We start from the raw sequence: 14,819 nt of genomic DNA, 5'->3' as shown, positions 1-14,819 counted from the left end.
TGATTACAGCATTTTAAAATAAATTTGGTGATAAACAATGCTCATCCGATAGCACATCTGAATTTCTTTACAGGGAATTATAGAGGTAGGTTTTAGTGGCAACATTCACAAAAGCAGCTACTGAATTGGGCAGCACAGTGGCTTAAGCCGGCTATACACCTATAGATTTTATGCAGATTTTCTATGATCAGATGGACAGATTTCTCTAAACTAAACTGTGTGGATGGAGGAATCTCCCACTGGGCCAAGCTTCAGTATCTTGCTAGTCGGCCCTGCTGGCTCTCAAACAATGCCTGCATCCAAATAGATTGTTCAGGTAATTTGACAGCCAGCAGGGCCGACTAGCAAGATACTGAAGTTTGGCCCAGTAGGAGATTACTACATCCACACAGTTTAGCGTAGATGGAGGAATCTGTTGCACTTTTTCCATCTGACCATAGAAAATCTGCAGATGATCTATAGGTGTATGGCCAGCTTTAGTGGTTAGCACTGGGCTCCTCAGTTTGAATTAGGAACAGGACACTATCTGGGTCCTCTCGGTACTCCGGTTTCCTTCCACTCTCCAAAGACATGCTGGCAGGTTAACTGGCTGCTATCTAAAATGGTCCTAGTAAATGAGCTAGGGATCTTAGATTGTAAACTCCTTACGCTTAGGGTCTGATGTGAATGTAGAATATATAAACCGGACCAAATGCATTTACAGAATATTGCTCCTTAATATGTACACGTACATTTGTTAGCTTTATTCTAACTGATTGAGGAGCATGAAGACATAACAGGATGGCCAATTTGGCTAGTTTCCACGTAAATTGGGCCATTGTCAAAAATGTCCATTGTTTTTTTCTGATAGGGAAAGTGATTTTAAGAAGCATTTGCTGCTCTGTTTTTGGGTAGTCTATAAAATTACACTCTGCACAGGAGCTAGATAAGAATAAACAGATAATGTAATTATCCAAAATTATATATAATCTGATTGTTACTTTTAGTTGTCAGATATTTCCAGGTGGTCTGTTTTGAGGGAAAATATGTGTACAGAGTACACTGTACAAGCATGTTTTATGGAAGGAGCACACCGGTTCATAGGACCAAAGGAGTGAAAAGTATTACAGGCAAAAAACCTCATCTGAATATGCATGAGAAATGCTTTCGAATAAAAAGCAAATAAATAGCAAATAACAGCACTTTATTATCAGGGTTTGCATTTAAAAATAAGCTCCAGCCTAATATATGCCTCCAAGGATATAAATGCACTTTTTGTGAACCAAATGCCTTTGCAAACACATTTCTTACCTTGTAAAAGTAGCAGTTATGTCATCACTGTGCTGTACATAGCCTGTGCAGAGAGCAAGAGAGCAGAGATGTGGGAGGGACGCAGCAGGCTCCCCTCACTACAGGCTACCTGCTGGGTACAGATGGGCGGATATAAGGCCAGTCACCATGCACAAGGAGACAGAGCACTAGTGACTGGTCTTTGTTACAGGAAGCTCTTCCACAGGAAGTAAACATTTCACATTTGATAACAAGAGTTCAGTCAAAATACATGTGTCTTATATTTAGATAATATTTGCTTATCCTGTAGTGCAGCTTTAACTATCCCTGCCTGTTGGATTAAATAGAAGAGTCAAGAAGGCTTTTGTATGAAATATGAGGGGAGACCCTGATTTCACTGTGCAATAGGGTCCTGTGGTTTTGAGTTGTATAATGGTAATCAGGTCATGACATCATCATGAATCCTACAGTGACTACATTATATCCCCTGTAGTGTTTGCTTTATTTTTAGCTATTATTCTCATACAAATATTTCACATACAGAAGCATTTTTCCTCTCTACAGAAACCACAGGCAATGCCATTGAACAGCAGGCTGTAAGCCCCAGAGCCTTGTTACTGAATGGGAAAATTAACAAGTATTTTCAAAATGGAAATACAGAGTAATAAGTAGCGATAAATCAGCCACAGGACTCCACATCTGGAAAGTTAAATAAAAATAATATGCTGATACCAGTAGGAAAGATTCCCAGCTATGAGAATTTGTTGTAAGAGTTTCTAGCAGTCCCTGTGTATCTGCGCTCTGTGTTGTGGTTCTGCCCCAGATGAGTCATTATTGTCGGCAGAACCATGATCAGAAGTGGCTCTGTTTCTTGGTGGCTGGGAAAGCAATAAAACAAATATTTTCCCCAAGCTCACATGTCATATATTACATTAGTTCACTATGTATATCTGGTTGTAGTTTTGGAGAGCTAAAGGCCATTATAAAACTGTAGAAAAAACCTAAAATAAGGTTGTTCTACCGTTACATGCTGGGAACGTGATATTCAGCTGAAACCCCCTGCGTCCTCATTATAAAATACTTTAAATGCTATAATTCCTAAAAAACAAAGGCATTCATTTACTAAAGTAGTGACTTTTCGCTTAGATTAGTGAAAAATGTGAGGCTATGTTCAATTTAGCCTTGTACATACAGTAATTGGACATTAGGTGATAATAATGTCACTTTACACACTAAGCTGAGTAAATGCTGTCTACTCCTTCAGGGTACATTCAGACCACTAAACAACTTTTCCTCCCTAACCCCCCCCGCAATTCTTATGTAAGTAATGGGACTAATTTATATTTATTTTTTTTGGTAGCTGGCCCCTGCCACCATTCACGCCTAGGCAAGAATGATGTGTCCTGCTCCTGCAGCCTCCTGGGATATATGATAGAACAGGCCTCTGTACAAAAATGCCCGGTCCTCAGGATGTACCTGTATGTCCTCCCATGGTATCCTGATTGTGCACGCCGTACGTGTACAGAAGCTGCTCCTCTCGCTGTCATTAGACAGTGGACAGCAGCGGCATCAGACACAGAGCCAGTTGGACCAACTCTGTGCTTTGTAATCTCTGTGATTGGTTATCACAGCGATCACGTGGCAATGTCTACATTGCCAAGCCCTCCCCTTCCTCCTGCAGAGACAAGTAAGAGTACAGGAACTAATTAATGGATGTTTCTCCATTTCCAAAACATGGTGGTAAAAAAATCAGATCACCTTGGAGTGTGTACTAAAGGGGCCAATTTGGGGATTTTCTTGACATTTGTATTTGATATGTTTTAAAACAAAAAGTAAGGTAAACAGGTTTTTTCCCCCATAAGTAGTAAAAAATAAAAACGTGGTGATTAAATTCCAACAAAAGAAAGCTCTATGTGTCTAAAAAATGATAAAAATGAATTTGGTTACAGTGTTGTGTGATGGAGCAATTCTCTAATTTGTGCTTACGGCCGTCTGACAAATGGTGGACTTTTTGATGTGTGTTGGTGAATTGTCGCTATCAGCTGCAGAGTATGTCTGAATCATTTCTGTCGTCTCACAGCTTAACAGCTGATTCCTTTTAAACAGACATTAACCTAATTTCCTCTGGATAGATAAACAGAAAAAAGGAAAACTGGCATCAGTTCTGCTGCTTGTTCATCTAATGATAAAACCATCAGCTGTCACAAAGCAAATTAGAAACAAGAATGCCTTTTTAGGCACTCCTGTGCTTCACTAGCTCTCGTCTCTGCTCTCAAATGTCTGTGCGTGATCATTAAAGTTACAGGGCAAACAGACAACGTACACGATAGCCTTCTGTTATAGGAAAGCTATACTGAGAAAAAATACTTAGGATGCAGTCTGTTAGTTAGTTGTTAGTTAGTTAGTTAGTAGACGTTAGTTGCCTCACTGTGCTTCATGTTTTTAGTCACTGACTCAGAACAAGCAAGCTGCCAGTGAAGTCAGAGTGAGGTCAGAACACCTGATCTGCAAACTTGTTCTAGAACCAGCGAGTAGGAAAGTATTGATGCCAAATCCATGATGACGGAATGGAAGGTCAGAAGGCCTGAGAATTGGCTGCGTGGATGACAGCTCTGATTTTCATGGGCTGGTGAGTATGTGTTTCCTTAAAGTCATCTGCTAAAGTTCTTGTAGCTGCTGACTTTTCATTTTTTGCTGAGTGAAGTTCCTCTTTAAAGAAGAACTCCGGGCACAATCATTCTTAACCCTTGCAGTGGGGCTAAGCAAGTAATTGTTCGTTTTTGTCTAGGGATGAAAATAAAAAAGTTACACTCACCTGACCCATACAGCTGTCTGGCTGTTAGATCAGTGCCTGCTGCCTTGCTCACCCTCTGCTCCAGTGATGGAGTGTCCCTCAGCATCCATCACTGACCAATGGAGCGGACAGGGAGGTTCAGGTGAATATAACTTGTTTTCATCCCTACACAAAATTGAGCACTTAACCCTTGCAGTGCGGAGGTAGCCCCATTGTAAGGGTTAAGAATAATTATGCCTGGAGTTCTTCTTGTAGTAGCTTCTTACATACAATGTATCATTCTCCCTTTCTACGTGCATGTTACTTTAGCTCTATGAGATAAGGTAGTGAGAAAGATAGCTGGTTAATTGAATGTACAGAGATGGCAAATACTGAAGCGTGTGACACCCTTCTCACCATAGGCTAATCTGCTTGTGGTGCCATCGTGTCATTAGGTAGTATAGAATACTGGACTGGAATAGGCCTTAATTATGGATCTTCCAAAGTATGCTGTAGCCTTTATCATGGGAAAAAAACAGCCCAGTGTCTACCTTACCTCCTCCTTTATTTCATTGCGATACTAGGAGGTCTATTCACAAAAGGGTGAAGAGTTTGGAGAAGGCAGGAGAAGTTAATAATTTAGGACAAAACAGCTGAACTGGAATGTGAGCTGAATTGGAGAATTTTTCCAAATCAGCTATGTTGTCCTAGATGGTTCACTTCTCCTGCCTTCTCCAAACTCTTCACCCTTTTGTAAATAGACCTCTTAAAATTTCAGCTGTATATTATGTTCCCTTAAAGAATGATGCCATATGTGCGCCCAAATATCAACACTTTGTGTACATTTTTTATACTTTCTGCCTTTATGGAAACATATCTCTTGCCATATTAAACTGACTTTTTATTATAATACACTATCAGCATATAAATTATATGTGAGTATTATGACAGCACAGTGGTGTAGTGGTTTGCGCTTCTGCCTTGCCGCAGTAGGGATCCTTGGTTCAAATCCCAGTCTGATCACTATCTGCAAGGAGTTCTCCCTAAAGTACTTTGTACGTTGTTGGTGCTATATAAATACCTGTAATAAATTAGTTAATAATATAATATGTATATAATATAACTATGATTCTGAAAAACTGGTGCAAAGGTATGTCTGCTGATTTCAAATAATGTAAAAAAAAATCAAATTACTGAACGAAAGCTGTTGGAGTCTTTCAGTTCAATTCTTTGTACATTTCCATCACCGTGTGTGCATCGTGTTTATGGATAACCCTTCTATCATACCAAGAGCGGTGTCTGGGGGATGAACCTGGCCATGATTGATGCTTGTAGCTTTGCTTTCAGTAATGTTATCGCCTAGCTGGCAGCTGGTTTATGTTGTCAAAGAGACACTTTACTGGTATCTCAGAAGACCTCAGGAGTAATCTAAAGAATGTTTCTGATTATTGTACAGTTTTTAATATTTTATCTGCCTTCAATATAAAAATATTTTAATTTGTTTTCTTTACCATATGAGGGTCAGTTAGACAAGATGGTAAGCTTTGCATCATTCGTGTTAAGCCGTGTATGCCTGTAACACCCAAAGAAGTAAAAGAAATAAAATAAAATGAAGCCTATTTTAATATCAGTGTCAAATAGGGTGTAACTGTAGAGGTGCAACTGTCCCTGAGGTCAGAGGGCCCACCCATTACTGCAGCTTCCCTTTGCTTGCCAGTTTTCTGCTTACTTTTCCTTCTGTGCAAAATAAAGCAGAATTCTGTTTCCTTCACATCCCCTTTCTTTGCTATAATCTGCTGTCTGAGCCAGTAGCAGGCGTGAAAGAACTACAAAAGGCAAACTCTAACCAAATGTAATGAATAATCTGCACATCAGTAGTTAAAGTGGGAAATCTTTTTGATCCATTTCGTAAAGCGCTGTGTAAACTGGTGTTGCTATATAAATCCTGCATAATAATTTAAGAAATGGCGGGCTATATTTTTTTTCGCACTTGAGCCCCGTGGGTTTTAATTAATTTTTGCATGGGCTAACATGAGGTTTTATTTCTAGATACAGTAGGTATGTTAGAAACACATATGCTAGCTTTAAAGTAATATTGATTCTTTAATTTATCTGTGCATCATTTATATGTAGTTGGCATGTTATAAAAGACAACTTATTTCATTATTGGAAAACCAATGGGAATCCTGAGCAAGACTAGCATTTGTCAGACAGGCAACATGGTGGTGTAATGGTTAGCACTTCTTCCTTGCAGCACCAGGGGTCCCTGGTTCATATTCTGGCCAGTACACTATCTGCAAGGAGTTTGCATGTCCTCCCTGTGCTTACGTGGGAGCTCTGGTTTCCTCCCACACTCCACAAACATGCTGGAAGTGATTTTTCTGCTGCCTACAAATTGGCCCTATGTGTATGGGAGATAGGGACCTCAGATTGTAAGCTCATTGAGGGCAGGGATTGATGTGAATGTACAGTATGTCAATTGTTGGCGCTATATAAATACCTATAATAAAAAAAGTGGTTAGTTATTTAGTAAGGCAGATTGACGTACGGAGTACAGTGAATGATAGCAACCAATTAGATTTCTCTGTTAAGCAGCTTGAAGCAGTCAGAACAATGAAAGATTTTTGCAGATTCAGTATTATCGGACACTTTGCACACTACATTTTTTACAGAACTATAGACTTTTTAATGTTTTTAAATATACACATGAAAAGATGAGCTTACTGTAGTTAATCTTACTATGTGTTTCCTTTACTAGTTTGTAATTATATAGGTTTGTGGGGAAAGCTGTGTTCTCCAATCATCTATGCTTGTTCCCGTCTTGCTGCCGTTGTGCATAAAAGTCGTGCCTTGCTGATCATCTTATTGCAAGTTCACCAGATGGGGGGTCTGTCTTATTTACACAATAGACTCTCAGCAGACTTTAATGACATGAAAACTCCACAATGCCCTTTGCAGTCAGCCCTATTTAAAATAATTGCAATAATTTATTTTGTACGTCCTGACTTCAGCACAGTAAATTCTAATCACTGCACCTTAGAATTAAAAACGGTTTATTAAATTACGCCAGTGTGATCTTTGCCTGAGCTTTTAGTTAATGAGTTCTGGTGTAACATTTTTTTTATTAATTACAGGTATGAGATGCTTTTTTTTATCGTATAAAGTCATTTTGTAATGCTAGTATGTGTCTTATTAACTGATGCGTGAAATGGGATAGGTCCAGAGTAAATAAGACCACTCATGTTTAGCACACAGCTCATGCACAGATATAGACTTCTGCTTTCTTTGTGCATTTAGTTGCCATGAATATGTGTTTGTATAAGGATGCAGGAGTGTTCATTTCTTGTGAATTTGTTAGTGTTCTTACTCATTTCCCACTGTGCTGTGTTATATCGTCAGTGTAATCTGAGTGTAATTGTCAGAGATGTGACACATTCAGGATTGGACATCCAGTCTCCATTACAAAACAGGACACCGGCAGCTATATCCACTGAACATTTTTATGTTTATTTTCTTTGGAACTCTGCTTTTTACTTAAAGCTGTTGTTAGGAATACTGTAGCATTCCTTCTGTAGTTTCTGTTGAACACACTGCTCAGATGCTGTGCATACCACTTCCCTGTTCATAATTCTTTTTTTTTTATCTCGTTCGTGTCCAGGGATTCTCAGGCACTGCTGCAACTACAAAATCAGATACGTCACGAGAAGGAATCTGCTGCCTGGAAGCAACAAGCCAGTCATCAGCAAAACACACCACCCTCACCATCCTTCCCTCCTCCACCTTCCTTCCAGGAGCTGGAGGCCAGTCAGCTTATCACCTCACCAGTGCAAATGAGTGTTCTCAACTCCCACAGTTCTCCTGCCATGCAGCCAGCAAGCTCCTTCAACTATGCTCGGCCTAAACAATTTATTGCTGCCCAGACCGTGAGCAATGCCCCAGGCTACATTACACCATCTTCAGGTTCCTCTACCTCCAGCATCCCATCTCCAATATCACCCTCAACACCTCAAAAGCAGTTTACAAGAGTTCCTGTGCAACCTTTCTCACAGCCATTTGCTCCTGAAGGTGAACAGTTTTGGTCGCCAACCTCATCATCTCCTCCTCCTCCACCACCTCCTGTGATGAGTCCAACTGCAAACTATTTTCCCCAGGATCCATTTCCTCTTCCTCCACCTCCTCCGCCACTTCCTGGATCTGGACCTTCTCCTTCATACAGTCCGTCTCAGTCTCCAACAACCAGAGGTTCTAGTTCCAGCCACAGTCCTGCGGCTTTCCTCAGTTCCATGTTGCCATGCCAGTCATCACCTGTCTCTTTCAATGAGCTTGGACTACCAAAAGGTGTCATGCCTCCGTGAGTACATTTGCTTTCACTTTGTCTATATAGATAATTTTACAGTTCACACTGATTTGACAAAAGCCAGTAGGTGCCATAGAATGTCCACCTGGTATTGTACAATACATGTTTAATCATTCTAAACATGTCTTTTCTCAAATCTGCCCATTCAATTAATTTAGTACTCTGGAAGTTGTGGGTTTGTAACCAGTAAGTCAACCATGTAATGGAAGGGGTATTTATACAGATTTACTGGCCTTCTGAATATAAAATTGAAAGGGTGAGTAGGGCTATCATCCAACATGGCCAGTCAGTTTGCAGCTGTCCTTTTGCTGGTGCTTTTATAAGAAAAATGCAGTTTTTTAAATAGGCAACACAGATATTTCCTTTTCTGCCATTCATATTCATCATGCACAGTATTTTGGGATTCTTGTCTTTCCTGTACTGTTGACTGTTCTCATCACACGGAACTTGTGGTATCATGACAAACTAAGTTAGTAGTGTTACCCACATTTTGTTCATAATCATATACATAAATAGATAGATGATAGATGAATAGATATTTACATAATAGATAGTAGAAAGATAGCCAACAAGGCAGACAGACATGTGGCATATAGAAGAAAAATGTTATATAAACTGTACTGGAAGTTAATTTCGCTTACTGTACATGTACACAGATTGACATTACCAGTTACTACAGAAGTGTACTATATACTCTGTAAACTCGAACACATTCTCAAGTTACAGAGCTGTTATCTGAAATGTTGCCACCTTGTCTTAGAATCACAACATGTTTGCCAGGTCTTCAGATATGTGCCAATGCTTCAGAAAAAAACTCATAACAAGAAAAGTGACTTCCAGCTGCGACTGTACTGCTCACACAGCCTAAGTAAACACAAATTACTTAACATGACCAGCTCATGGCACAATGAAATACATTGGCTGTTAAGAATACTTTATTATAACCTCATTGCCAGCTTCGGCCAGCTTCGGCTTTCAGCGCGGCTCAGCCGAGCCGAGGCATATGCCTCCGGCTCAACTGAGCCTCTCGGCCAAGTTCGGGAGCTGTACAGGCTATAGTGATTAGCCCGTACAGCAGCCCTTCGGTTCTACTCAGCCGAAGGGGTCCTGGGGCCAAACCTAGACGAAAGGATCGGCCGAAGCTACGGCTAGATCCTTCGGCTGCTTCGTGAATAGACCCCTTTGTTTTGTAATAGAAATCCAAATCTCTAAGACAGTACAGTTTACAGAACAAATCAAAATAGGTTTCATACACTGACCCTGAATACAGTGCTCATTGTCAGTGGTATATACAGGACCTCCTCAGGGGAAGTCTAGGGACCTTTGGCCTGGTTGGAGGGGACATAACTTAGTGGCCCTTTGATGGCAGGGATAGTTAGATAGAAAGTAACAGTGATTAGTGGACATGATAAAAGTTGGATGTTCCAAAAGGAACAATTGTTATGGCACGCCTTTTCCCATCATCCAGCATAAGCTTCCTTTGCTGCTCTTGGCATTTTGTCACTTGACATCTGGTACTTCCGTTTCCCACATGCTGTGATCGCAGCATGACTGCAGGACTGTGGGTCCTGCTCTGATGGATGTCTAAATGGTGAAGCTGTTGGAAATGCAACAGCATATCGAGATGTAATTATGTCTTTGGAGCTGTACTGCAATGTCTCTATGTCTCTAGCCTCTATGCTTATGCATACTTATCTATGATACACAGGAATATTTCCTATCTATATGTTTCCTGTATAATGCTGTATACTCAGATAGAATGTCCTTATAAGCAAGTAAAACTTAATTCAGCATTCCTCAAGAACTCAATGCTTCATCTAAATACATAACCAACAGAAGCACCTGCACTCAGGGCCACCAGCCCAACATATCTTATTAGGACACATCCATGGTGTATATCTCCTCTCCTTGATATGGTTGTTTAGGGCTGTGCCTCATGATTTTAAGATGATATCTGACTGAAAATCTGTTCTTCTTACCCATATCAACCAGTTACATTGTGTATTTACATCTTTCTGTGTAGTAGAGGAGAATAAACAGTTTATAGGAGAACATACTTTGGCTTTTTGCATATTGTTAATGCTAAACTATTTATTTGTACCAACAAGACTATGGGCCGGTTTCATTGGGCTTTGGGTTTGTGTTGATGAGGTGCATTCAAATCATTTTGAGGGACTGCTGTGATCATTCAAAATTCATTGATTTACATCTGGTCTGAAGATAACCATCTTCTGACTTGCACTTTCCCTCCTAAGCAGCATCAACCTACTTTTGCATTCTCATGTACATGTTTAGGGTAGGGAACTTTTAGGAAATAAAAGCTCATCAACACAGGTCCCATATATGCCTGTGTACATCTGAGGTGGACCAAAATATAACAGGTTTTTATTTTTTTATGGGGCTTTTTATTTATGGAGAATGTCAATTGCAGCATCCACTTACGAAAAAATATACAAAGAAACAATCCTAAAGTTTTAGATATTAAAGGTAAATCTTAAAAAAAATGCATTTACAGTTAAAATATTTACAGCTACCTTTGTTTTATTGATAACAATTCATAAAAATATATTGACTTTGGATGGTATTAGAAAGGAAAAGATTAAAACAACATTTGAAACATTATCATCCATCTGTATGTAACCACCAAGGAATTTGAAATGTGTTTTGAGCGCAATCTGGATTTCGTTACAGTATTTCCAGATGACTATGGTGGGGGTCATGCAATTTTTTGATCTCCAACACCCCTCATAATGCTCCACTTCTCAGAAACTGAGAACAAATTCTTTGTAAATATTTTAAATTTAAGGTATCATTTTTATTTTCACTTTATACTTGGTGTCTCAGCAGTATCTTCTGTATCATTCTAATCAAGAGGTGATATCTCAGAGACTCAAGATTTCAAGCTGTGACCTGATATAATTTTTCTGCTTTCCCTAGGGCAATGTCTTTAGTAGAACTTTATACCCTCCTTTTACAATGTGAGGAAATACCATGGCAATAAGTCAACCGTAGAAAACATTAAAGAAATATAATGTATTATCTATGCCTATACACTATGACTTGTACTTTGAAACTGGAAAACATTAGCTTATTCAGAATGACAATGCAAAGCGAAACCAAGTAATGTAAAATGCAGTTGGTTGGTTAAACAAAACCATAGTTCTTATTAACATTTCCAGGTAAACACGTAGCCAAGCTTTGCTTTCATTTATTCTGGCCTGGATAAAAATGAGAGCTGTTAATATCTAGTTGTTATGGGCAACACAGACATTTCTCCTTGCTCTAGTTTTGGTAAATTAGGCCCTGTCAGTGAGTTAGAATGGTTTCCTGCTAATTTTCTGGGACCTTAAAATAAAGATTAGAGAATATGATATGACACAGATTTATCACCCCAAAAACAGTATACACCATTAATTTTATATAACAGGTGTGATGAACTTTGGTTTAAAGTGAGCAGGCCATTGTTTCTCCTTTACGTCAGGCCACAAAGCTGAGTTTATTTTAATTACAATTTGCATTATCATTTTTTAGCTAATCTATATTGAGATATAGATATCTAATCGATATACATATGTTATTAGTTGCTACTGAATTGAAATGCTGCATTCTCTAGAGCAGTGGTTTTCAACCACTGGGCCACGGCACAGTGCTGGGCTGTACTGTCAATGCCACATTGAGGGAATGTAGTGATCAGCCACATTGAGCACCTACTACAGCAGTGCTAATGTTGCACAGCAAAGCAGCTCACCTGTAGCTGATTGGGTCAGCAAACTTCAAGGGATTGGTGTATGCGTCTGCCACTTGCAATGCAAAGGCGCTGAAGGAATGAACACCTGTATGGGACAGTGACTTCTTGGTTAGATGCTGAAGCAAAGGAACTGGCAGAGTATCTTTTCTCTATACTGCTGGATTTCGAAAGAATTGTTTTGCCAGACACTATTTGAAGTATATTTTAGATCTGGTTTGGTCTGATCTTTAGCAAGATGGAGGATTTCACATATCCTATTATCCAACGTGCTGTATTAGAGCAGAGGGTGGGATGAGGGGGACTGTACAGAAGATGGCCTTTTAGAGACATAAGAACTGTAGCAGCTCACACAGGGCAGTCTGTAACCATTGCTGCTACTGTAGATGTTCAAGTTTCAGTGTGTCCTCACTTAATAGCAACATTCTAATAATCTGAGAGTTTAAAGTGTGCATGGACAGACCAACAGGGAAAAAAGGGAGACAGAAAGACAGGAGGCATAGACAGATATAATGACAGAGAGAAAAATATATAGAGAGAAAACAAGAGATAAAGAAGGGAATTCACTAAAAGTTTGAAAAATGGAAGCTAGATACTGGTTGCCAGGGGCAACTCTGCCCGATTTTGTTTGCTCTAGTCTTTGTAACTTCCCCTCAAAGAATGAAAGAGAGAGATACAGATAGAATTGAAAGAGAAAGGTAAACTGAGAGAGAGAGAAGTAGCACCCAGTACTCTAGCATCGTCAGAGCATTGTTCACCTAGCTACAAATCAGGTTACTGGTAGGAAGCAGAGATGGGTTTGTGGAGAGAGCAACCTGCCTGTACAACCCTGATCATCTCCACTGTTTGAAAGGGGACATCTTTTTAATGCTGTATTTCACCATACTACCTGCATAGACTGTATACTAAAAGAAAACCATGACCAGGGAAGTGTGGAGAAGAACTAAAACTGCTTATGACAGATAGTATTGGAGCAATCTCCAGTTTAAACCTAAAGTATTATAAGACTTTGATAGTGTAGGGAGGGGTTAGAACCACAGTCAGGAATTCATATGTGCATGTTATGAAGATTTTAAATCTATAATATTCGTTGCCAACAGTACAAGAATAGAATGTAATTTACTATCAATATTTCTTCTGGTAGTGGCTTCCAAAGGAAGGCAGGCCGGACTGCTCGCATAGCCTCTGATGATGAGATCAAGGGATCAAAAGATGCAGTGATACAAGATCTGGAGAGGAAGCTGCGTTTTAAAGATGAGCTCCTGAACAACGGCCAACCGGTATTATATTAACTGCAAACCTAAGCACTTATTATCCATATTGTGTTACAAAGAAACTGTCAGCTATCCTTTAGCTTTCCTTTTAAAGTTAGACATTAGTCATATTTCTTAACATATTCCGCCACTGAATTTAGAAAGGCAAGTCATGAGCGATTGAAAATGAAATATTTGTATCTTCCCTATGTTCTTAGAAATTGACGTATGAAGAGAAAATGGCTCGGCGGTTACTGGGAGCCGACAATGCTGCAACAGTGTTTAACTTGCAAGAAGCAGAAGATGATATAAATACACAGGTACATATGATATGATTACATTTTTCTTTGTATCTACATATACATAGTTTATATTATATGAAGAAAATATGTGGTTGCTCCATATTTAGTTTTATATGTTTCACCTCTATGAAATACACACAATTGAGCTGGTGTTCCTTGCCAGAAAGAAACATTTTGACATGTTTCCATAAAGCCACAATAATCATTAACAAACAGCTTATCAAAAGCAAACCATTGAAGGACATTTAGTGAATCACAAATGAGGAAACAGCAATATATTATAATGAATAGAAAAATCCTAAATGTTTCTTTTGTTAAGTAAATGTAATTGACAGAAAGTATGAATGCTTCATCCATAACACTCATTCTATAGCAGTCAGCTGTGCATTAATGCATGTTTTTCTTCCTGCTTTCCGTGTGATTATGATACCTAAACAGTGACCTGGCAAGCTTGTCATGCATTCTTGCTTCCCTGGAGTATGTACAGTGGAGTTTATTCAAGCATGTATCCTTGGTCAATTGTTTCCTTGACTGTTTCCTTGACACATGAAGATCAAATGGGCAGACATTGGTTGTGCACATACACATATACAGTATGGTCAAATCTACACAATCTGATCATTTAGCAGAGAATGAATTTGATTGATAGCCACAGATGTGGACTGGATTATTGATCAACCTGATTGATAGGAGAGAAGGTAATGAGTTGGATGATTGTTAGCAGATTGGATACAAGGCTCCTATGGTTTATGTTACTGTTGGTGTGTACAATGACGCACAGTACAAAGGTCAGCAGTACAGAGGTCAGTAATGTTAAGGTGGCATTACACCTTACAACCATCACACGACTTTTGTTGTGCGATGGTTGTAAGGTCATTAAAATTTCGTACGACCTGCCCATCTTGGACAGGCAGATTGTACTTGCGATCATTGCAAGCCCTGCCCACCGAGGGGGAGGGCTTGTCGATGATTGTAATGCTGAACGGGCAGTGTTGCGCACACCGGCCCGTGCAGTTTTTGAACCCTCTAGCAGCCTCGTTGAGCCTCCCTTCAGGTCCCGCATTGCAGAAATGTACAGAGGTCAGCAGGATGACGCACAGTACAGAGGTCAGTAATGTAA

At 39.5% G+C, this 14,819-nt stretch overlaps 1 protein-coding gene across 1 annotated transcript in view; it reads left to right on the top strand.

Annotated features, from left to right (window-relative positions):
* Positions 1 to 14,819, top strand: part of PALLD (palladin, cytoskeletal associated protein) — a 286,056-nt gene that overhangs the window by 227,323 nt on the left and 43,914 nt on the right. The window contains exons 10-12 of the mRNA XM_018560033.1: positions 7,701 to 8,393; positions 13,289 to 13,424; positions 13,616 to 13,717. Of these exons, the coding sequence (XP_018415535.1) occupies positions 7,701 to 8,393; positions 13,289 to 13,424; positions 13,616 to 13,717 (931 nt within the window). The remainder of the gene's footprint in view (positions 1 to 7,700; positions 8,394 to 13,288; positions 13,425 to 13,615; positions 13,718 to 14,819) is intronic.

The sequence above is a fragment of the Nanorana parkeri genome, unplaced genomic scaffold (assembly GCF_000935625.1).
Source record: "Nanorana parkeri isolate BGI_ZX_2015 unplaced genomic scaffold, ASM93562v1 scaffold428, whole genome shotgun sequence".
In the NCBI taxonomy this organism is placed as follows: Eukaryota; Metazoa; Chordata; class Amphibia; order Anura; family Dicroglossidae; genus Nanorana; species Nanorana parkeri.
The sequence above is the reverse complement of the archived record's forward strand: the minus strand, read 5'-3'. Positions and strand labels throughout refer to the sequence as shown.